Raw genomic sequence first — 25616 nt, forward strand, 5'->3', positions numbered from 1 at the left:
CTACATACACGTCAAAATAACATATAATTTCGTACAAGGGACCTTAGATTTTAGGGGTTGTTATTCTTACCCTCTATTGCTATTTACACCCCTTTTTTGAATTTTCAATGGAAGGACAAAACTGCCCTTCCCCTTCCCTCTTCCCACCCGCCCCTTCCCTCTTCCCTCTCCCATTTCAGTTTTTTCCCACCCCACCCCTACCTCTCCTTATCATCTCCCCAGTCTTCTTCTATTTTTCTCCTTCACCTTCTCAGCCTCAACTTTGCCTCTCCTCCCTACCACATATTTTTTCCCATCAAATAACACTACAAAAACTTAATTTTGTTGTTTATTGATACACAACAAAATCATGTTCCTATTGTGTTTAAACAAGATGCACAACGGAAATATACATTTGTTGTGTGTTTTTATTAGGCACACAACGAAAGTGTATTTCCGTTATATATCTTGACATGATGCACAATAAAAATACACTTCCCTTGTGCAATATGTAGTGTTTTTTTCAAATACTAATAATTATTTGTTACTTAAAGATTTTTGAAATTGATGTTTTTGTTATTTTATTTTATGATGCTGATTTTTTTTATTTTGGTATTTTTTTAAAATTAGTGTTTGTTCTTAATTTATTAATTAAAATATGCAAATTAAATTGTTATAGGTTTTACTGAGTGTTTTCTTTTATATTGATTTGTGAGTTTAACTAATATTATTTTTATTTTTCTTTCCAGATTTATTATGGCTCGCACAAAAGGAATGACATATGTTGTTGGACAAGACCCCAGGAAGGGGATGATGTTGGTGGGGCTAACGGTTCTATGCAATAGAAAATAATGTTCCAAATTTGTCCTGAAATATCAACAATCCAAATCACAATAATCTATACACATTAGTTGCTTGTGTCAATGAAAAAATTAAAATATCAATAATTTAATATTCAATTTTTCAACAAATATCTTTCAAAAAAATCAAAACATACAACAGAATCATGTTCCCATTAGCAAAAACATGATTTCATTATATATGTTGCATAAAAGAATCATGATTCCATGAAAATAAAAAGAAAAATCACCCACTTAGGTGTGGAGAATAACAAGTCTGAGGGTAACAATAGCAACTTCCTAAATTTTGTAAAAATTTCAGCCCAAATCTGGCTTCTATGTAAGTATATACAGTTTTACACTAGTATCAACGTTTTTGTAATATACCTCATCACTCTGGTAAAATTATAATTACCTCGTCAATCTCGTAAAATTATTATTAACAGCGGAGTATCTTTTACAAATATTTCACCCTTCAAGTGTTTCAGTGTGCAGGAGTCATGTCTTGGCTTGTATCAAAGAGATCGGTCAAGCCAATAATCATTACAGTCGAGTCAAAAATCAGTTCAGACAAGTCAGAAACTCATCCTCGGCCGAACCATTCTCTTAATAGTTAATAGTGAACATACATAATGATTAAAGCATAATATACTCTAAACTTCTAATAGTGAAGAGTAAAGAATGAAATGCACCTTTGTCTATAATCACCTCTGGTATATGCTAAGAAAATGACTATAATTTCTTCCCAAAATTAAGCCATTTGGTACACGCACCCTGTGATATACTCTATTGTACAAGAAATCAGGGGATAACATTGAAGAATTAAGTCACTGAAAGGGATTCCTTTCTGGAGAATTTCTCTCACTGTTTCATTGGATATTTAATCAATAGAAATTTCAACTCATTTCTATATAATTTAGTAATTTACAACACAACCTGCAACAAGAAAATTAGGCTGATGCCGTCCACAAAGCTTATATATATTAAAAAGAATGAATGATTTGTTCCTACTTGGGTAACACCGTAAGGGAATCTACTCAACTTTCCTTCGGCAATACAAGACGGTCTTGGCCTTCAATAAGCTTTGCAGAACGAATAACATCACCAGTTTTTATTTGGGGTAGAATGTCTCTCCCGGTAGTCGTGTATCTGCATGTTTTAATAGCAACAAAAACATTGGACAAAAAATTAAGCGTAAAATAATTTTAGTCTCTCAAGATAAAGGTAGAATATGTTTTTAGTTTCTATATTTATCCAAAGTGACCTGGTTTTTGTGTATAGAAGAGACTAAAAATATGTGTATTTGTTAAAATATAGAGATTAAAAACGTATTAAATTTTTATTTTTAGAGAGTGAAATCAAATTTCAAGATATTTTGAGGACAACACATATTTTACCCAAAAACTAAACTCAAAAATCAATTATGAGGCAGGGTATGTGAATGCTAACAAGGCTTACCCAAAAACTGAAAATTGTCCTTCATCAAATGATATCCCTCCCAAACCAGCCTACAAAAGAGGAGGAGAATAAAAATAATATTAACAAGGCTTTACATAAATGGAAAAGAAGAAATGAATGAACTAAATTTGCAAAAGGAAATTACATCCAAGCATAAAAAATTCAGCTTCCGTTTTTTGCTATTTTTGGGTAACAAAATCTACCAAATCCTGTGAACAAATAAACAAAGGATACAGAGGGAATAGTTGTAGATTGCACTTACACTTCGTTTATCATAGAGATAGAAGAAAAACTGATAAGGCGATGAATACTCATCCGAGGCTTCGCTGTGAGCCATAGCAAGTGCCCCATAAACAGATAGCGGAAGAACCGGCAGTTCTCCATCCTTCCAACAGACAGAAAACAGATGAGAACAGTATGATAAACGCCTGTAATGCCTGCAGACCATTTTTCTATAAAATGAAACAAAAGGCATACCTGCACACTTAATGTTGTTTTGTAAAGGGGCTCAAATTGTCCAGAGGGCATTATTTCCAAGGGAACACTATAACCAGTGTTCTTATCAACTCCATTATCTGAGATAACAGCTTGGTTGATACAGTTGAGCTTTGTGCCATTATAGGCTCCATCCATCACCTGAAGGATTATGGGATTATGTGTGTTGTTTTCACTAGGTTATACAATCTAATAATCTAGATGTCCAAAACACCAATCACTTAAAATCAGGAATTATGCCACATTAATACAACTTCAAATGCACAATTAAAACTATATATTCTACGAACGGAAATATTTTTCATTTTTCAATGAATCAACAAGTTCAGTCCATGAGAATCTCTTATTTTCACAAGAAAACAACTAATTGAGAATATACAATTCTAGACCTTGAGAAACTCTTATTTTCACAAGAAAACAACTAATTGACTGCATCATTTACAGTGATAGCATGGAAAGTTTGAGAGAAAAAAGACTTAATGACTGAGACATTAATCATAGATCATTCATTCAAATAAAATACAGCATTACTGATTTAGTTCACTTGGAGAACTTAGGAAATCTGAACGAAAGTGGATGAACCATCAGAAGTGATGGAAATCAAGAATGGTATACATGATGGCTATTGGCAAGGAATAATATAGAAAATTCACAAGGCTGAAGTGCCGTTCCACTACCTTACCAGTTTTGCAAAATTCCCTGCAGTTAGTGGAGCTGAGTATCCATCAATAACAACCTGAAAAACAAAGGTCTATCAATTTATCTTTAATATACCATCTATGAGCAGTCACTTATTCATGCATCATTTACCAAACTGTGATTTTGATGTATTCTTTAAAATGGACCTGTTCTTACTGCTTATGGATCCTTAAGAGACCTGGAGCCCACGAAATCAACAACCAATGGCTAATCACAAAGGAAAATTTATGGAGTGAATTATACCTGAATGGTGGCAGTATTTTTCTGCTCTCCCCCAACTGGAGAAAATGTTGAACCATCTCCTTTCTCAATGGTGAACGCAACAGTTCCTCTCCCTGAAAGCCTAAAAGAAATGGGAAGATATTGAATTTTCCCCATGTTCTGAGTGTTTAGTTTTCCCAAGGAATTAAGCAAGGAACGATTACTGTCAATCTTTTTGTTTATATTAGACTCATGTCAAATGGTCATGGTGTATGTTCAAGATTTAAAGGTGGAAAACTCAAGTATCCATTACACAGATCTATGCATTACATCAAATTACTGATTGACATGACTTTCAGTTGGAGTCACTGACCGTGGATATTGTTGTGCATATTGCTCTGGCAACAAAAATGATAATCCTGGTGCCTGTTGCAACAAAATTAAGTTTAGATTCTGCACAAGATCATAATATTGTTGGATAAATTCAGTGATGTTTAGAGACATAAGGTTAATTGGGTGGTTAAGAAGGAAGGGAAGGAGGAGAAGGTCGTGGGTTCAATTCATCATGCTAACAAAAAACTAACAAACTGAAAATTAACATTTGCTGATAAAAAGAATCAGTGATGTTTTTTGGAGAAGTGAAAGTAAATACCATTGTTTTCAAGATACTATCAGATTATATAGTTTTCAGTTACCTGTAACAACTCCAGCTCTGCTACCGTATCCAGTGTAGATGCAAGGTTCACAGATACTTTATCTGCATCCTGTTCCTTTATAGATTGAAGTAGAGTTTGCAAGCCCCCCTGCAAAATATTAGCATCATTGTGGTAGCTTCTACAATGAACCACAACTACCAATTTTGCATAAATTGTCAATTATAAGATATTGTAGTATATTTCATTCTACAAAAGACAGAACACAATGAACTGAAAATAAGTAAAATTAGCCTAATTCCGCATTGTAGTTTCTATATATGAAACCTTTTTTCTTGCATCCAACATTCTTTTGGTTACAAGCACATGGTATATTAGTTTCACACGAGAAACATTTAAGAATAGAAAACTTTATTTATTTTGCAATGTAAGAACTATAATCATATGTATAACCTCGGAAATTAATTCAACTGAGGTCATCATAAAAAATAATCAATTTTCTTGAAATGCAAATAGCTACTTTTTAGAATAGAGGGAGTTAGCCCATGAATGCCAGTATGTAAAATGTCAATAATTATATTAAGATATACAAATACTGCTATTCATATATTCCAGAAGATACAATTTTTGAGCATACCTTTCCCTCTATTAGAGACGCATGTACCAAAGAGGCCCTTTCCTTCAGTTCTGCTGGTATACTAGCCAATATAGAATTCTTTTCATCTACTGCTATCTGATGAAGGAAGGAAATTATCAAAATTCAAAGTCCTCAAGGAATAATGTACAACAAGACACTATTAACAGACCAAATGCAATATTAAAGATGTAGAAAGATATTCTACTGAGGAGCAACAAATACTACAAAATTTCATAGGCAAAAATATGAAGTTAAGTTCTAAATAAGTACTTCAGTTATATACCCCAATTTTTCTATCAACAAAAAATGTAAGGCTCTGCTGATGTATGAAGGCTGGAAAAAGCACCAAAATCGCACATGTATGAAATTTAAAACATTTGACTTATCCGTTAATTGAAAGACAAATCTTTGAAACTTTCACAGATGCAAGATCATTACAGCACCTAATAATCAGTACTTTGTTTCTCAAATACAGCAAAGAACAAAGGATGCAAAAAGCAAAAATAAAATAAATAATTGAACACCTTCAAAGCTTTCTTCACATTCCCCTCCATTGTTCCATACGGTTTTCTCTGCGGAATCCTCAACAGGTACGAAATATCTTCAAGAGTGTCCTGAAAAAGATATAATATGTAATGCTGATCATTAATATGTTCAAAGAGCAAATAAAAACTGAAAAACAATTATCCTCTTATTCCACATTAATCAGAAGGGATATATTATCTAGAATTGATTTTGACCTCGCATCTCACCATTGTGCATTATTCACTGCTTCAGTCAGAGTAGCTTCAAGCCCCTCTACTGTCCAAATCTAGATTTAACTCATTTAGATTAACTTTCTAACAGCTCTTTTAAACTTATTTCAAGTTTAATGAAGAACTTTATCAAAAAAAAGTTCTCTTTTTTAAGTAGTTATTTAAAAGTTAACAAAATTACCACACTAATTTGTAATTTGACAACAATGTAAAAACCTCTTACACTATCAATACATGGACTATTCACTTTATATTAAATAAATATTAATTAAAAAATAAATCATACTACGCCGGCAGCACCGAGAGAGGTGAAAGCTAAGGAGCTATTATAAACACCAATATTCTCAAAACTGGATTGGTCATAGAATCGATGAAGACCCTGGTTCAAGAGTCAATGGTTCATCCAGGATTGAACCGATTTTAATAAAATATTATTTTAAAATATTTTAATATAATATTCTAGTAATATTGAACAAAATATAGCATAATGTGCATAAATTGATAATATTTCTTATTTTTTAAAACCAAAACAATGTTGTTTTGAAATATTTTTTTTAGAAAAAAATAATTTTAAGCGAAACCGGTTAATCCTCTAAGTTTTACCGGTTTTTAACCGGTTCAGCGATTTTGAACCAGTTTAAGGACACCCCGGTTGTTAGGAAGTGTTGGACCAGACACATGACTGATTCCCAGTCGAACCAGCCGGTCCGTTGCGGGTTTCAAAAAAGTGATAAACACTATTAGTTTTTGAGCGTACCTTTCCAAGAGAGTATTTAGCATCAAATCACAAACAGACATATGATAAATTTATTTGCTATTAAAATAACTACTGGGCAAGGATGATCTCTGATTAGTGACCATCAAATCTGGTAAGTTTACCTTGTTTTCATCCTTTAGAGAAGCTCATCTCATTTTTCTTTTCTTATTTTCTTGGTTCGCCTATCTTTTCCAAATTAGCTTATGCATGAACTAATTTAACTATAGATAAACTCATTTCATTTTTTTTTTCTTCTCTTAAAAGTATTTTCGAATAAGTCTATCCAACCAAACTCTCTTAAATTTAAATTGTTTTTAAACTCGCAGTGCATGCTTATTAAATTATTCAATTAATTGCTTATCCAAATTTACCCTCAGTAAAATGTTTTTTTTGTTTTTTCAGTTCCGTGGAATCAAAGACAGGTTCCAGGTGTTTAAATTATAACTCGTGCATCCTGCTAAATACTGAGCTAAACCCTTGTAAAACCCTCGTAATAAAATGCGTGTTTGGACCAACCACTAGCTCATTCACATTAAATAATTATATTTATTTGTTAAAGAAACGAAAATAATTCTTTGGGTAGAAGACGATGAAGGAAAATTAGCAGACCTGAATAGCCTTCATGTTAGCATTGGCAGGAATGGCTTTCCGGAGAGCAACTTCTCCCGTCCTCGGAACCTTCGTATCCGGCGAATACAGAACCGCTTCGGCGGCACCCGGAGACGCCACGTAATCAACTAACGGCGCCACCAACGCGCTTATCTGAACCGACGCAATCACGATCGGAACCACCGCCACACTCCTCAACCGCTTCATTATCCTCTCCAGCATCGCGCCCGCTGACGTGGCACGCGCCGTGTCTCTGTCTACCACCACCACTTCCTGCGTTAACACCAAAATCCAAAACACGCTTCAGCAAAACATACACACCCGCACGTGACAGTGACAAAAACGCTAAACGCGGCATTGCAAAGTGCAAACAAACCGTATCCTTTGTGATGACGTGGCGGTGCTGCTTCTTCGAGAAGCACGCGATTCGGTTTCGAGCGATGGAGGGGTTGAAGGAGGGAGAGAGAGGGAACGCCATTGAAGCGAATTGGTGTGGTGAGTGCGCGCCTAATCTGTTCTTTGTGTGGAAGTGGAAGAGCGAGAACACGTGCCCTCTGTGGCTGGTTATGGGTAATTACATCTTTACCCTCGATATAAAGAACCAAAAACATTGAAAAAAATAAGGTCCCACCGAGATTTGAACTCGGGTTACTGGATTCAGAGTCCAATGTCCTAACCACTAGACCATGGGACCACTTTATAATAACTCTTAATATATTACTATATTTAAATGTAATTTCCTTTAAAATAATACGAGTATGTATTATATTTATGAAAGCTTTTCCTCATTTTAAATTTTTTTTTCCGTTACTAATAAAGTTTTAAGTAAATTGATTAAATGAATTTGATTAAGATATTTTTTATATTATCAAATGAGTTTCGAAAACCTCTCTCAAAGTTTAATGAAATTATCTATTTTCATATCTTACTTTTATTTCTCCAAATAGTGTTTAGTCACAAAAACACTTAAAATTAAGAAGACGAAAAAATCTTTTATTTTTTTGTTAAGATATATATCTATTGTGTCCTATTTAACGTCCTTATTTTGTTAATCGTAGGAACAACTTACTGACAACTCGTGAGAGCTAGTTTTAGGATTGAAAAATGGGAGAAATGCAAATGTTGTTCGGAGGTTAAAGATGCAGGTTCGGTGGTGTATATGGTCCCTCTGCCTTGCCTCCCTCCCTTACCACCAGCATTATAACAAGCTTGTTTATCGTTGACCTACCCTACACGTCCATCTGTAACTAAGGTGTTTTTAATCTATGATAAAAGTGATTGAAAATAATTACAAGATATCGTTAAACTTATTCATGAAATATTTAATAAAATAAATACTTTGATGTTTGAATTCAGTTTCAATAAGAAATTCAATTGGAAATGGGATTGCATTGTACACTAACAGTGTAAGAATACACTATGAAAGTGAGCAATCAGTCAAGAAAAAATATAAAGATTTCATTATAATTGATCTTTATTAATTATATTATGTCTATGTGGAAAATTTATCTTATTATGATGATAATGATTAATACTAATTATTTTAATTCAACTTTTTCATAGTGCACGAGTTTAGAATTTTTATGAGTTAGAAATTTTCTCTCAATCATCCTATATTATTTCTAGAGACTCAAAATTATTTAGGTGAGTCATTAACTTTCAAATTGTTATTGAAATTGATCAAATAGTTATTTTTGAAAATAATTTTCTTTCAAATTGTTATTTTTGAAAATAATAATAAATGTAGCAGTGGCTAAAAATTTCCATGATTCATAAAGGAGAACTATCACAATTCATATCCTAACAACATTAATTTAATAGGACGAAAATGATCGGGGTGAGACCTTTTTGAAAATGAAAGGACTTGATTGGAGCATTTGTAAACAGAGGGATCTAATTGAGTTTTTTTTTTTTTTTAAAAAAAAAACACGTCAACTTTTACATTTTAGATAAAAGAACATATAATATTATTTATTTACTTTTTATCAGTAAATGTTAGTTGTTAAAATGTTAGTTTATTTAACAGAAGAATATTTTTTAAAGAGAGAAAAACACAATGAAATAATATTTTCATTGTGTTTTTTTAAATGTACACCAAAAATGTGATTCTATGGCTCAAAAATGCACAACAAAACTGCATTGTTGTTGTGTCTTTAGGTTGCAACCCTAATATGTATCATAAATGTGTTTCCGTTGTACATTTTGAACTACAAATTCAGGTTTCTATTAGGGGTATTTTTGGATTCCCAAATATGTGAGGTGGGAATAGAAAAGCCAATGAGGGCAAAGTAAATTCAATCCATGATACCTCCATAGGAAATTATTTAACGCATTCCATTTTTTGCTTGGTACACCTCCAAAGTTTCTAATATCTCCCTTTTGCCCTTCTTCCTCTCTCCCACCACCTCTTCCTTGGACCACCACCACTCACCCCCTCTTTCCTCCGTGTGCGCGTCGCCACCCCATCACCACCTAGATCTGCATACCCATATTTCCTTTGTGAACGCCGCCACCAGAGAAAGTCTTTGAGTGAAATGTGCAAACATGAGTGTTAGAAGAGGCAAGAAAGTGATGTGAGGGAAGTGTACGTCATCCATGGGTTCAAATACAAATTCCATAGTGTATTACAGATTGTGAAAAAGGAAAGCTGGAATGAGGCGATTTACTATGAATTGTGTAATCCATAGTATACATGTTGTTACAGTTGAATACATTCTTTCGTATTGCGGATTGTGCAATCCCTAAAGTATTCATAATACGAAAAAATTCATTATGGATTAGACAATCCATAACAACATATACACTACGGATTGTACAATGTGTAATTGTATTGACTGCATTACTCATTAGTCATTCCATAATGTTATTTGATACAATTACTAATGGAGCAATCCCTAATGTATATGTTTTTACGGGTTGATCAATTTGTAATATAAGTAAGAATTTTAAATTTATACGGCGAAGACTGCGGGGTACGATGATGGGAGAGTAAGAAAGAAGCGAAAATAGATTAGGGAGAAGATGGCACTAAAATTAGGGGTGCACTAAAATTAATAAAGGATAGAAGAGTTCATTCAGATGCTTTATTATTTTTATTGAGATGGACCAAGCAAAAAAATGAGGTGCATTAAATAATTGCCACCAGAAAGTCCAACAAGGATGTTAAAACAACACGTTACATGGGGAAAAAATGGTTCCGGGCTAAAAATAAAAAGAAAGAGAAAGAAAAGAAAAAAAAAACTTGGATAAGATTATATTATCATGTTTCTGACCCTTGTTCTACAAAAGACACCCTTTCGCAATACCTCACGATCTAGAATTTTATTTCATAAAGTAAACGATCCCAATTTATGGTAGTTACAGAATCCTTATCACAAATTATGATTATAGAATAGATCACAGGCTGTATGCTCCAGAGTATTCTAAAAAATTCGTCTTCCCTACATAGAATGATATTTGTTCATATCTTCCTACATAGTAAGGACCAGATGGTCACTGGTTATGGACTATAAATTTATTCCTCACACTCAAGATTGGGACTTAGCACATGTTTAATCATATTAGTTATTTGAAACAACTGAAATTGATTAATCTCTCGACACATGGTTCATTTAAGAGGGGCAGAAGCACATGCTCCATGTGCTACTTGAAAAGGCTACCACCATGCTCTACCATCAACATTATTATCATATCAATTAATGAAGGGAAATAAAAACTCAGAAATGTCTTCTAATGCACACTTGCTGATTTAGTGAGACAAAAAGAAAATTGGTTCAATAACAAAGCAAAAGACGAACCCAATCCTCAAATAATAGCGGCTAATGTATGTTGTAGATCCAATTTAGCACACTACGCATGTTCTTAATTAAGTCATTGATCAATGAACTATGATTACTCATGTACCCAACATAATTAGTTCTGAAGATCACATCATATTTGGTAAAAATTAACATAATTTTATTAAATGATTTTATTTCCTTACCATTATAGTTAATTTCATAACCATTTTGATAGTACCATCGTTCTGATGTAAACTCCTAAGTAACTCATCCAAAACATTGCTAGTTTAACCAGAAAATCTATGACCATAAATAACACTTCAGGTGCACCCTGCCACGTTTATCATATCAAATTACAGCACCCACAAAGTTGAATTGTACTAGAGTCTAGAAACATGTCTCTACTTTTGTTTTCCATCAATTCATAACACTAGCTTTCAACTTTTATTCATATACTGAAATCCCACATGGAGGGAATAACACTTGAAACACAAACAACAATAAATTAGATGCCGACACATGATCCCTTTTTTTTTCTTTTGCGTCACAATTAAACAACAGCTGATCAAGTAGTGTTAATTCACCACTCAAACTACATGTGCATATCTGTTAGGTTAAAACACTTGCATATAGAACAAAAACAAACAAAATAACAAATGATTGAATGAATATTGATCAGGGAAGCACTAGATAAGTTGATAAATCTCACCAACACATAAAAGGGTCACCATTTTCGAGAAATCAGTCCAATGAATTTGCTCCTTTGACGAATACACTTTATAGCGATATACATGCTACTTTAATTTATTGCTTTGAATTTTTATTCATACTTACTACTTACTACTTACAATTTACTCTTAAATTTTAAATCCCATTCCAAAACGCATCAATGTAAACATGTCACGTAATTTTACTTATGTCATTTCTATAGTAGCATTCCCAACAGTTGGATAACACTTTCGTCCATCCATTTACAAATCGCAGTTGGTTAACCCAGTATATTTGGATCATTGGATGATATTATTAACTATGCCACAGCTTAATTAGCCCAAAATTTTTTTTTTTTCTTCTACTCAAATCCTAATTTGCAACTCAACATTAAATTTAATGACAACCCAACTATATATAATTCTGTGGAACTTGTTATTTGTGAAAGAAAATTAGCCTACACTCTACAAACTAAGTTAGGGTGCATGGATAAATTATAACTCAGTCTCACACATACATGTATTAAACAATATATACAATAAACTACAGAAAACTTTACTCATTTTTAATTTGCATGGTTCGACTTTGCCTCCCCAGCCAAGTACTGCTTTTCTTCATAACATCATAGTTAAAACAAAAAATGAAAAACATTTAGACAAAACTATAAAAGTACACAAAATGCTTCATTGTGTATATCACTCTATATATAGATAGAAATGTGTGTGTAAGAAAATCCACGTCAGCAGAATCTCCAATCCAACCTGACCTCAGGTGGGCCATGCACGTGGTGAGTTGGCTTCTTGAAGGACACGACGTGGCTGCTAACCATGAACGCCGTCACACGTTCACTCACTCTTATGTCTTCCATTTTCATGTCTTGTAACCGTCGCACATACTCAGGCACATGCACAAGGTCCCACACCACCCCAACCCCACCCTCCTTCAACACCCTCACCACCTCTGCCACCGCCCTCCCTCTCTCCGCTGTCGCCACGTCGGGAGTACTCCCCCGCCCCACCGTGTGCACGAATGTGCCGGACACCACTGCATCAAAGCTACCGTCCGTAAATGGCAGTTTTGTTGCATCACCTGTCCGACACGTTACGTATTCCTCCACACCCTCTACCTTAGCAGCCCGAAGCGTGGCCGATAATTTGGCCTTGTTCGGGCCACTTAACCCAATCACCCGACCCGAACTTCCTTCCTTTTTAAGGCGGGCGGCCACGGCATTCAATAAAATGCCGCGGCCACAACAGCCCAGATCGAGTACCTGCCGCACCGTCGACCAGTCACTGACTGCATCGACGATGCGTTGGGTCATCTCGGAATGGAGTGGGACGGCAGAGTAAAAAAAATTCGCCGCCGCGTAGAAGAGACAGAGGGCGGAGAGCGCCATCACGGATCCCGTGAACCCGGCGGCGAAGCGGGCGGCGCCGCCGGGCACGGCGACGATTTTGAGAAGGCTTTGGAAAGTGTGAGAGATGTCATTGAAGTAGAGAAGGTAAAGTATTGAGAGAACCGAAAAGAGAATCGCTTGACAGAGAAGAAAGACGAAGGTTTGCCACTGATCCATTCCGTAGATGAGGTAGATCCGTGTCCAATCTCTACTTGATGTTGTTTTTCCCATTCTCCTCGATCAAATTTTGATTCTGCAATTCACAAAAGAAAATGTTTCATAATTAGGAAAGTAGAATTTGAAAAGCATAGAAGATGAAAAAATAAATAAATAAAAAATCCTTAATTGAGCCGAAAAAAGAGACAGATTTCTAGGAGTGTGTCGCTTACAGTTACGGTTTGGGAGTACGAAGTGGAAGGTTTGTTATATTTAATTTGATGGGGTGCAGAGAATGGTGGTACTGCTACTGCATGAAAGAGTGTGATACCGGTGAATTGGTGATTGTGATGTCATTTGGGTTGTTCAAACAAACGCACTTTGATTCCTCGTTTTCCGTTGGGAATGTCAGAGAAAGCGAAGAAAAACGGAAGGGGAAAAGGTGAACCTCGCTTTGTGACTAGAATGCACGACTCTCGAGAGAGTAAATGAGGGAGAAGAATACATGAATTCGCGTATTTATAACTAAATATACGGTATAAGGTTTTGGAATGCCTATACGGCTTCACCGTGGACCGTAAAGAAGGTTAGGGGCTACTACTTGTCAAAGTTTTTCTTACATTTAAAAAAAAACACTACAATGTTACAAGGGATAAAAATGACTTGGTTCATATTTAAAATTGAGTAATTATAAATATACACTTGTTTTTATAGGTGTATAGGTTGAAAGAGATGAGGGATAAAGTGGAAGAAAATCTTGAACCCATGAATCAATTGCTGGGAAATTATTTAAGCTAAATAAGAGTTTTCGAGTTGAAATCTTGCATATATAACTCACTTAAATATTTGGCGTGAAAAAAAAAATTGTGAATAAATGGTAATCTCATTAGACTCAAATAAAATTATTTTTAATAAAAATACTGAAAAAAGAGGAAAAAGAAAATAATAGATATGACAAATAATACGATAAGAAATGAAAAAAAAAGTGACATAGAAGAAAAAATAAGTAGCTAAGTATTTTTCTTAAAAGTTGATATTCTTTCCATTTCTAATCATTAGATCATTTTCATAAATTTGTTTGGTCATTTTTATAAAATCATCTTTTAATTTTTAGATGTATTAATTATTGTTTTTTTATATATTATCTTAACATTAATGAGAAGCAACTAAATAGATAAAGAGAAGAAAAATAATAGTTTTAAAATAATAATTCAAATAATTAACGAATTTAATTTAATTAATTACTTTTTTTTAATGGTATGAATTAATTGAAATTATCTTATAATTATATACGAGACTATTATTATCTTGTTTTATTTGTAGACATTAAAGTATTACTAATAATGGTAATAAATTATATTTATTGTCATATTTATTACTGATCTATTTTTCATTATTGTTTATAAATATTAAGTTAGACTATTTTCATCGCATCAAATATTATGACATTTGCATTAAAAAAAATACTATGACATTTAACAATAACATAAAACAAACAACATAACTAATACAATGTTACCTATTAGTGATGAATTTTTAAACTATTAGGGAGATGTATTCGACATAAAAATTCTGGTAGATTTTAGATGATTGTGTAAAAATATAATGATTTTAAAGATTTATATCATTAAGATTTTTGGATTTTAAGTTTTAATGGATTAATAAAATTTGAATTCAAAATATTTAAAAAGATTTTATGAATTTTCAAGATTTTAAAGTGCTTTATCAAATTTTGAGAAAACCTTTATAATTACAAGAATAAAAGAGAAATATAACAAATAAATGATAAAGATTGAAATAAAAAAATAAAATCAACAATTTTTTTTAAAATTCTAATACCTAATTGATTTTAACTTATAATCCTCCTATACTAGTCCTACATGAAGTATCTATCCACTAGCGGGAACAAAATCAGAATCATGCGGTAACACTAATTGACTTTGTGTTAATCATCATTTTTGACAAATTAGTTTGTATCAATATCATAATTGAAAAAAAAAACTAATTAACCTTATGTAATAGTTTTTATTTATTTATTCTTGACACAAAAAATACCAGAAAGAAATAAGTGAGAATTCTGGATACAGCTTCTTAGCTATCGCAATACGTAATTGCGAGAGAAAATGATGACTAGGTAACAAAGACAAATCCTATTTTGCACCAATAACACCAAATGAAAATATCTGCCTATGGAACAAATGCATAAAACAACCATCTTCCTATAATACGATTATCAATTAATTTATTCAAAAATCAAACCATATCAAAAGAAAAATAAAAACCACTACACAACCTTTGAAACAAGATCTTTCATTTACTGCTATCACACAAAATAAAAAAGAATAACTATATTGAATTTTTAAAAAAATCCGCAAATATAATTATGGGGACATGTTAAGAAATTCAAAGTGGCGTATCATTAGCATGGGAAATGGTGATTGAATTGTTGGTTGACTCCAATATTCCAATATTCTTAATTCTTATGTTAGTCTCACTCTCACACTTCACATCTCTCTCACTCTCATATTTGTGAGGCTTGTTAAGACTTTTAAAACGGAACTTTTCTCCTTCTTTTCTGATCTGAGGGTCCAATTTAAATATGATATTCCAAATTAAAATACATTAGCAGGCGAATCTTTGATTTCCCTTCCTTTAATTTGTTCTCTCTCTCTCTCTTTTTCTTCTTTTCTTTCGGAAATTAAAGAGCCCCACTATGTATTTGTTATTTCTACTCATCATCACTCTATAGAATTTCTTTGGCCGTTCACAAAAAAAATAAAATAAAATAACTCATCATCACTCCATAGTACAAAGTTTTAACCAAGAGTGTAAGTGGGTTCATCATGTTGGATTCGAGACAAATTCAGATCGATTGAGAAAAATTATGTTAAACCCAATTTATAGACACATATTGATCTAATTGTTTGGGATGATAAATCAGCACCAATTAACTACAGTTATCACTTTGAAGAGAAATATTATCGGACTGTCCTCTATTTCAACACTTTTTCCATTTCTTTTTTTTTTTTCTTCATAGAACTAGCTAGTCATTTTTTTTTTCTTCATAAACCTCAACACCACACTCTTTTAAATACACTCTCAACTATTAGTTAAATTTTGTTAAAGATACAAATTTGATGAATTTCACTTCTTAATTAATGAACTCGATCTATTAATAATAAAATATGTGTTAAAAAAATATTTTAAAAATATATTGTTAACACTTCATTTAATTATTATTATCACATCACATATATATCTCCCTCATCAACTTTTCTTGGCCTTAAACTTTTTAGTTGTGTTGTGTATATCCTTGGCCTCACCCTAGATAACAGCCTCTTGCAACGTGCAATGATTGCCATAATGGGATCATATGGTCCCAAGAATAAATTACAGCACCCTTCAGTTTCACAAGAGATTATGTACAAAGCTTTTGCTTCCGACACTCACCCCTCTTGTTAAATACCACCGGAACACAGCTTTCTTCTTCTTATTGGCTCCTCCCCCTCTCCCCTTTTCCTTTGGGAGTACAAAAACAAGTATTTAAAGACAAGTACACGTTCAAGGAATCTTGCAACTTTTCAACGAGAATAAGGAGCAATCTTTATTACTTTAAGGATTTCTTTAATTCAATAGGATGATTCAGCTTCAACTACGCCATAGATTTCATAAAAAAAAAAAAAAAAAAAAAACAAGTACGTCAAAGAGGACGCTTTGTCTACCAAAGTATTGAGATAATTAGCACCGAATCAAACTAATGAAGCTTTGTCTACGCCATAGTATTTCACATTTCATATATTAAATATTCCTCTGTCGGAACTCAAATCACTGAACAAATTAAAGTTGTACTAGAAACGTGACACATAATTTATATTAATTTTTTTAGCAACCATAATTTATATATACTCCATATGTTTTTATGTATAAGACTCAGTTCCTTTTTCAGGGATAACACTCAATTATCCAATTTATCAAAATTAAAAAAATATTAATTTAGTTGATAATAATAAATTTATCTTAAATTTATAACTTTTTTCAAAACTATCATTATAATTAATATTTTTCTATTTTTTATTTGTTTATCAATACATTATTTCTCTTCTTTAAATTATGAATATTTCTAATTTAAAAATAATTAATACAAGGAATATTATAAATTAAATCTTATAAAACAAAATAAAGATTATTTCAAACTTACATCTTATATAGTAAATGGGAAAGGAGGGAGTACTTCCTCTATTTTTTTTATAAGCCAAAAAATTTGATTTCACATTTATTAAGAAAATTAGTAAACTTTATTAAATGGTGTCATTTCTAATTAAAAAAAACAAACATATTTTAATATTAAGTATAAATATCCTATTAAATAAAGATTATTTGAACATAATGTCTTCAAATGAAACAAAAATGATTAAAATTTGCTTATAAAAGAAAACAAAAAAGTTGTGTTTTTTTTCTTATAAAAGGCAAGGGAGAGTATTGATTATATGAGTTTAATTTAGATATATGTTCGGGTTTTTTTTTTACTAAACCAAGTGTCATTGGTTAAAAATAATAATGGTAAGATAAAACTTATAACTGAAAGGACACTTCTCACCATTTGAACTAGTCTTGGGGTTGAAAGGACACTTCTCACCATTTGAACTAGTTTTGGGGTTGAAATGACCATCCACATTGACGAATTCAAGACTCGAAGTCAGTGAGTAAAAAAAAATTAAAAAAAAAATATTATCATACATATGAAAATAAAATTTAAAACAAAATGAAATTTCTAACCAACTAAAGTATAAAAGAAACATAAGAAAAAAAAAAAACTAGTCAATAAATTATAAAAATTGAAGAGAGAAAGGTCTAAGGGGTGCATAAAATAACATTACTACCTATATTCTTTTCTCTCAAACTTAAGGGGGTGTGCACTTGCACCCCCTCAAGATAACTTGGGTTCACAAGTGTGGTCATTCACCATATTATTTAGGTGCAAAATTCAAAAAGTATTAAGTGTGAGAAGGTGTATTAATTGAGTTAAGTTCAAATTCATATTTTATGATAAAATGATAAATAAAAAATGTCAATAATAAAATAAAGAAAAAAAAGTGTATACTCCAACAAGGTGTGATATGATTGGTAAATAACATTTTATCTAATATGTGGTTATGAGTTTGATCTCTGACTCGTATGTATGAAAAATTATCTATCTCTTAAAAGAAATCTTTTACTAGTTGTAATCATCATTTAATTTTCTTTCTTCTCTAAATTGAATGGATTACAATTAGTAATAGATTGTACAATTTTTTTTCATCCTTTCAATTTTTAAAACATACCAAACTATAGAAGGAAAAAAAAAATTTCTTCTGTCATTCCACTTTTTAGAATATACTAAACAATGAATTGCTCCATCTCTCTTCCATTTTCTTTTCTTAACCAAACATAGGTTTTCATTATACCACATAATAATGATGTTAAGGATTTGAGTTTTAGTATCACTATGAAATAAAAAGATGAATTTCTATATAGAATTTTAACAAGTAAAAGATAAAAGAGTTAAAAAGGAAATACTCTTTATATATACAACTTTTTATACCTTTTGTTATACTTATACAGTACTGATATAAGAAAAAGAATACTATCAACAAAGTATAAGAAAAAGAAAGAAAAATATTTATTGAGTAGTGCATATCCATTATATTTTATCGTATTAGAAGAAAGTTTGATAAAAAAAAAAATAGTTAATAGAAATAGTGTGTAAACATTAGTCAAAGTGAAACCGAGCATGCATCATGCATGGTACCCACAGCTATTTGAAAGCTACCTAAATAGATAAGACTGATGTTATGGCAATCAAACCTAACTTTGACTCCCATGTGCTTCATAAACAAAGTGATTTGAGGAATTGAAGTTTCCTAATACCTAACTTTTGTCCATAAATAATCCATAATAAAAACGAAGACTATTGATAACTCAGCATAATAAAATTAGGACTTTGTGATCACAATGTAGAAAAATTCTAGCAATAACTACACTGCACCAATCCAAAGTTTCCTTGAACGTCAACAATATCCTTTTCAGTGGATTAGGACCGGAATGTACAGCCATCTATACAACGAGATGCTTTCGCATTGGGTTTTGATTACTGATTCCGGATTTAGGAATTTAAAAAAGATTTAAGCAAAAAGAATACTGTTTTTAAAAGGCGTTATTTTTTATTTTTGATAAAAAAAAAACCTTCTTCACTTATATTATTCTATTTAAGATCAACAAAGTATGACATGTTATCATTTAAATATGTAGTCATGGTTTAATCTCTAACCCATGAGTATGAAAAAACACATTTTGATTTCATTCTCTTAAATTAATCTTACTGCTTTAGAGGATTAGTCAATGGAGGGATATTTGGTTTTAAAAAATATTATTCTATTTAAGCAATGGATATATAGCCCTTAGTTTCGATAACTAATTAACTATACAAATAATCTACCTACCAAAAAATTAGATTTTATTTTGACGAAATTGCTGATTTGAATCTTATGGAGCATATTTCCGTTTCTTTATGCCAAACCACATATCTTGTTATATAGCGACACTGTGTTTGTTCATTAGTTGCATTTATAGTTTATTTTTTCTTTCAAATGGGCCCGAGTATGTTTATTTTGTCATTTATAGACAAGAAAGCAACACTAGGAAGCTCAAAATGAATAATGCTACATAATTATATTATTTATAAATAAAATATTTGACCAAAAAATAAATAAATAATATATTAAATAGAAATAAAAAATTTAGTATTATCATATAAGTATAGACAGGTAAAAATTTTATTTAAGATAATGTCAAATACTTAATTTGAATGCGTTTAAACTATGATTTATCACTTCCTAGGTGACTTTTTTTTTTTCTAATTTAACAATTTCAAAATATTTTTTGATGCATTTTTTAAAAACAAGATTCAAAATAAACTTACTGAAAATATTAAAAAAATAATTTGTATTCATACAATTAGGAAAATTATTAAAATCAAACTGGGGTGATATAAATTATTCTTTGTTATAATCCTTTAAAGTTAGTTAGTTTGTTTTATAAAAATGTCACTTGATTATAAATTTGTTTCTATTTTCAAAAGCATTTGATAGAAAATAGTAAAAACAAGACTTTGTTGTAATTTCTATTATTCCCAATATAAATCTTTAGCAAACGATGTAAAACTCATGGCACAACATATTCTAAAATAGAAAGAAAAGAAGCTCAAAGAAGAAGACGAAAGGAATGCTTCTCATTACTTAATTCAATCATGAATACAAATTATATACAAGAGTTAGTTTATAACAAACTAACTGACAACTATGATAGCTAAGACAATTAAAGCAGTTATAACTACTTTAACTGAAATGAGAGAGAAGGCTAATATCCCTCCTCAAGCTGGGGAATGAATGTCATTCATACCCAGCTTGAAACAAATAAAATGAAAAGCACTAGGAGCTAAAGCTTTTGTGTAAACATCAGCAAGTTGTTGTGCTGAAGCTTTTGTGTAAACATCAACAGCTTGTCATGAACCAAGTGACAATCAATCTCAATATGCTTGGTTCTTTCATGGAAGACATGATTAGCTGCAATGTGGAGAGCTGATTTATTGTCACAGAACACCAAAGCAAGCTTATGAATAATACCAAAGTCATGAAGCAAATATGTGAGCCATTGAATTTCACAAGTTACAATAGCAAGGGCACGATATTCAACTTCAGAAGAACTTCTTGCGACTGTGGCTTGCTTCTTAGATTTCCATGATATAAGTGATGAACCAAGATAAACAGAAAAACCAGTAATGGATTTCCTAGTATTAATACATCCAACACAATCAGAATCACTAAAGGCTTTGAGTTGAAGCTCACTGGTAGAAGAAAAGAAAATACCCAAACCAAGAGCAGCTTTAATGTATTGACGAATACGATAAAGAGCCGTGTAATGAGCAGTAGTAGGAGAAGCATTGAACTGACTCAGGTGTTGAATGGCAAAGGTGATATCAGGTTTGGTATTTGTAAGGTATATTAACCTGCCAATTAAGCGTCTATATGAAGAAATTTGTGAATCAAAAAGCAATTATCTAGAGGATTGATGCAGTCTGGTACAATAATCAAAAGGAGTAGAAACAGGCTTGAAATTTAACATATCAGTATCGATGAGAAGATCCAAAGCATACTTTCTTTGACAAATGTTAATACCAGAGGTTCCACAAGCAACTTCAAATCCAATAAAATACTTCAAATTACCAAGGTCTTTGATCTTAAAAGTGTCATCCAGTAATTTTGTAATATCAGAAATAACAGAGAGATCATTCTCACTCAGAACAATATCGTCAACGTAGACCAATAATGTAGTGAATGAATTTTCTCTTTTGAAAGTAAAGAGAGAATAGTCAGCAACAGACTGTTTGAAGCCATGAGCCACAAGAAAAGTAGATAATCGAGCATACCATTGACGATTGGCCTGTTTCAACCCATAGAGAGATCTTTGTAACTTTCAAACCTGACCAGGTTTAGTAGATTTCATACTTGGAGGTAGAACCATATACACCTTTTCATTAAGATCACGATGAAGGAATGCATTATTGACATCAAGCTGTCTGATAAACCACTTATTCGAAGCAGCGAGTGCCAACAAAAGTCGAACTGTAGTAATTTTGGCTACTGGAGAAAAGGTATCTAAATAGTCCAGACCTTCAATTTGGGTATAGCCCTTAGCAACCAAGCGAGCCTTATATCATTCAATAGAGCCATCTGCATTATGTTTGATCTTGTACACCCATTTGCAACCAATCACATTTTTATGCTGAGGTAAATCAGTAAGCACCCATGTATGATTCCTTTCTAAAGCAGAAATTTCATCATGCATAGCTCGAACCCATGAATCATGTTTACAGGCTTCAGTATAAGACTTAGGCTCATAATTAGCAGAGACATTAAGAATAAAGCTGTGATAATGGGAAGAGAGCTTGTTATAGGAAATCACAAAGGAAATAGGATGTTTGGTGCCTGGATGATTGGTGATAGTGGTTGATGCGAAACTGGTTTGATAGTCATTGTATTTGATGGGTTTGGTTCGAACTCTGTCAGTCTTACAAAGGGAATGTTCAGAGGAGGTGGGTTCAGTATATGGCTGGTCAACAGATATAGGTTTAGGTTGAGGAGGTAAAGGTGTAGGAGAAGGGGAATCTATAGGAGAAGAAAAGGCTTGTGGATTATGGGTAGTGATGGAAGGGTGAGCAAGGATGGTAGGGTCATTAATGTTGAGAGTGGAAAAGGGAAAGCAGTTCTCATAAAAAATGACATTTCGAGACACTTCAATGGTCTTGTATTGAGATTGTACACAATGTATCCTTTCTTGTGGGATTTAAATCCCAAAACACACAAGGTAAGGCTCTAGGATCCAGCTTTTTTCTGTTAGCACTTAGAGTGCTAGTGTAACATAGACAGCCAAAAACTCGAAGAAAATTAACATCATATAATGCAGAATAGAGTTTTTGATATGGGGACTCATTTTTCAGAAAAGGTGTAGGAATGATATTTATTAAAGTAGCAGCATGAAGTAAAGCATAGGACCAAAAAATGTTTGGAAGGTTAGATTGAAGCTAAAGGGCCCGAGTTACATTAAGTAAATGTTGATGTTTTCTTTTGACAATCCCATTTTGTTGGGGAGTTTCAACACATGTTGTTTGATGAATAATACCAGTGGCTTGAAAGAAATGACTCATGATAAATTCAACACCATTATCTGAGCGAATAGTTTTAACTTTTGTATCAAATTGTCTTTCAATAGATTTAATAAAATCTTGTAAAAGAGATTGAGTTTCAGCTTTAGAAGACATTGGCAAAACCCAAACAAATCTAGTATGATCATCAACAATAGTAAGAAAATATTTATGACCATGTATAGTAGTGGTTGAACATAGACCCCAAATATCAACATGTATTAAAGCAAAGGGAGAAAGAGAATGAGAACTGCTAACATGAAAAATCAATTTCTTTTGTTTGGCTTTGTGACAAGTATCACAAATAATCTCTCTGATAGAATTTAAAATGGGATAATATTGTTTCATGGCTAACATTCTTTCATTGGATAAGTGTCCTAACCTGCAGTGTCATATATCAATAGTATTGTATTACAAGAATTGACATAATTGGAGGGATTAAGTATAGCAAGGGATGTATTGTTGTGATGGCTAGAGGTTGACTTGAGTTTGTACAAACCATATTCAACATCAATTGTACCAATCATCCTCTTGGTGGAGATTTCCTGTATCAGACATTTATTAGCCAAGAATACAACCTGATAATGCATGGAATTAGTCAATTTGGAAATGAAGATCAAATTGAAATTGAAATTGAAATTAGATAGATACAACACATTAGTCAGAACAAGAAATTCTGAAATATGCACAGTCCCAGAGTATCTAGCAATCAATTGTTCTCCATTAGGGAGGCTAACAATGATGGGAGAAATCTGTTTACACTCACTATATAAATCAAGGGAAGATGCAATGTGATCAGTAGCCCTCGAGTCAAGAAGCCAAGTATTGAGATCAGAATCATTGTTTATGGTGCAAACTATAAGTAAAACACTTCCTATAACAAAATCAATTTTAGGAACTATACCAAGTTGATTGATATGGGTTGTCTGTGTAGAAGAAGAAGATCCAATGGTAGATGTCTGTTGTAGCAAACTCATTAGAGCTTGATATTGCTGTTATGTCAATTTCATTTCTGAATTTTGTCCTTCCTGAATTGTAGTTGCTGCTGCTGAATTCTCATTATTCGTTGATTCTGTAGCTGTGTTATTGATATTAGCACCGAGCGCCTTGTGCAAACGATGTCCTGGTGGATATCCATGTTTCTTGAAGCACTCTGTCTCAGTGTGGCCAATGATACCACAGTAATTGCACACTTTGCCGCTTTTGTCAGCATTTGAGCCTCTACCATTACCATGAAAAGTTCGACCTCCTCTTCCTCTATTCGATGAAAAATTACTTGGATAGCCATTCTTTTTCCAACAATCATCAACAAAATGTCCATTTTTCCCACAATAGCTACACAGATTTCTAGAGTGAGAAGCACTAGTAGCATTAATCAAGCTGAGATTATTCATATTAACAGTCCCATTGAATTATCTTTCTTGTTGAGTAGCGTACGAGAAAACCTTATTAATTGAGGGAAGAGGATCCATCATCAGTATATTGGACCTGACATTATTGTACTGATCATTCAATCCTCTTAAGAATTGCATAACTTGATCTTGTACCTTCCTTTGTTTCACAATTACAAGAGCATCACATAAACATTTTTGAACACAGCTACATATTAGATCTGGTCTATATGATTCTAATTCATCCCATATTACTCTTAATTTCGTATAGTATTCTGTAACAGAGACATCACCTTGTTTGACGGAAGCAACTTCTTGCTGTAATTCTGAGATTCTCAACAAATCACCTTGTGAATATCTTGATTTCAGATCTCTCCAAATGTCAACGACATTATCCAGCCACAATATACTTTGTCTGATTAAAGGTGATACCAAATGTATCAACCACGAAACCACCATATTGTTGGAACGTTTCCATGCAGTATGAAGAGCATGATTAGGCGCTGGTTGCGGCAAAGAACCATCGACAAACTCCAGCTTATTTTTCGCACTGAGTGCAGTAGACATTGACTTGCACCATGAGTTATAATTTGTGGGATCAAGAAGAGGAGAAACAAGTGAGATTGATGGATTCTCACTTGGATGCACATAATATGGACTGTGAGGATTGAGCGAATCCTCTAGTGCTGAAGGATTGGTTGAAGCCATGGGAGAATTGAAACAATGCTTGTATCGGGGAAGAACAAAAAGAGTGCATAGTAGAGCTCTTCAATTGAAGAGTTCTAATACCATGTAAAATTCATGGCACAACATATTCTAAAACAGAGAGAAAAGAAGCTCGAAGATGAAGACGAAAAGAACGCTTCTCATTACTCAATTCAATCATGAATACAAATTATATACAAGAGTTAGTTTATAACAAACTAACTGACAGCTAAGACAATTAAAGGAGTTATAACTACTCTAACTGAAATAAGAGAGAGAAGGCTAATAAAGGGATACAAAGTAAAAATTACTAATATATACTTTAAATTATTTATAAATAAAAGACATTTATCAAACCAAATAAACCTTTATTTTTTTATATCCTATTTGCACATCACAATGTGTGACATTTTGCTATGTGAAGGGGCACACATATAGATTTTACTCATCTAAAATGAGTGCTACCAAATTGAGATTACAAAATGCATTTGTATATCATCATTAAAGACTGTTTAGTTTTGTTTTAGGGTTTAATTACAAAAACATCGCATTATTCTCACTTTGTCTCCTATTTTCAAAAGTATATAAAAGAACCAGTGAAAAAATAAACAAGTTATTTTCATTGTTTCCAATACAAACTTTCAAAAACCAGAAACAAAG

General features: G+C 32.4%; 2 protein-coding genes and 1 non-coding gene across 3 annotated transcripts; all 3 read right to left on the reverse strand.

Annotated features, from left to right (window-relative positions):
- Window positions 1–1511: 1511 nt before the first annotated feature.
- CYP48 (peptidyl-prolyl cis-trans isomerase CYP48) lies at window positions 1512–7635 on the reverse strand. The gene is made up of 12 exons (NM_001357200.1): window positions 7459–7635; window positions 7083–7355; window positions 5486–5575; window positions 4962–5057; window positions 4367–4474; window positions 4045–4097; window positions 3714–3813; window positions 3454–3507; window positions 2754–2912; window positions 2539–2661; window positions 2277–2326; window positions 1512–1967 (listed from the first exon to the last, which is right to left on the reverse strand). The coding sequence occupies exons 1-12, from the start codon at window positions 7558–7560 to the stop codon at window positions 1856–1858; spliced, it is 1320 nt and encodes a 439-aa protein (NP_001344129.1). The 5' UTR covers window positions 7561–7635; the 3' UTR covers window positions 1512–1855.
- Window positions 7636–7704: 69 nt separating this feature from the next.
- TRNAQ-CUG (transfer RNA glutamine (anticodon CUG)) lies at window positions 7705–7776 on the reverse strand. Its single transcript has one exon. It is a non-coding gene; the product is annotated as a tRNA-Gln (tRNA).
- A 4329-nt stretch (window positions 7777–12105) lies between these two features.
- On the reverse strand, window positions 12106–13660 carry LOC100807232 (uncharacterized). Its single transcript, XM_003527217.5, has 2 exons — window positions 13355–13660; window positions 12106–13218 (listed from the first exon to the last, which is right to left on the reverse strand). Exon 2 carries the CDS (start codon window positions 13194–13196, stop codon window positions 12309–12311), a length of 888 nt encoding a protein of 295 aa, XP_003527265.1. The 5' UTR covers window positions 13197–13218; window positions 13355–13660; the 3' UTR covers window positions 12106–12308.
- Between the last annotated feature and the right edge of the window lie 11956 nt (window positions 13661–25616).

Source organism: Glycine max, chromosome 6, assembly GCF_000004515.6.
Source record: "Glycine max cultivar Williams 82 chromosome 6, Glycine_max_v4.0, whole genome shotgun sequence".
In the NCBI taxonomy this organism is placed as follows: domain Eukaryota; kingdom Viridiplantae; phylum Streptophyta; class Magnoliopsida; order Fabales; family Fabaceae; genus Glycine; species Glycine max.

Bases quoted from the DNA above. Each gene is read 5' to 3' on its own strand.
- CYP48 (NM_001357200.1), bottom strand. From the start codon at position 7,560: ATGGCGTTCCCTCTCTCTCCCTCCTTCAACCCCTCCATCGCTCGAAAC. The intron at 5,058-5,485 runs GTGTTCAATTAT...TTCCTTCATCAG, and splicing joins ATGTGAAGAAAGCTTTGAAG to ATAGCAGTAGATGAAAAGAA. The intron at 2,327-2,538 runs GTAAGTGCAATC...CCTCTTTTGTAG, and splicing joins ATCTCTATGATAAACGAAGT to GCTGGTTTGGGAGGGATATC.
- LOC100807232 (XM_003527217.5), bottom strand. From the start codon at position 13,196: ATGGGAAAAACAACATCAAGTAGAGATTGGACACGGATCTACCTCATC.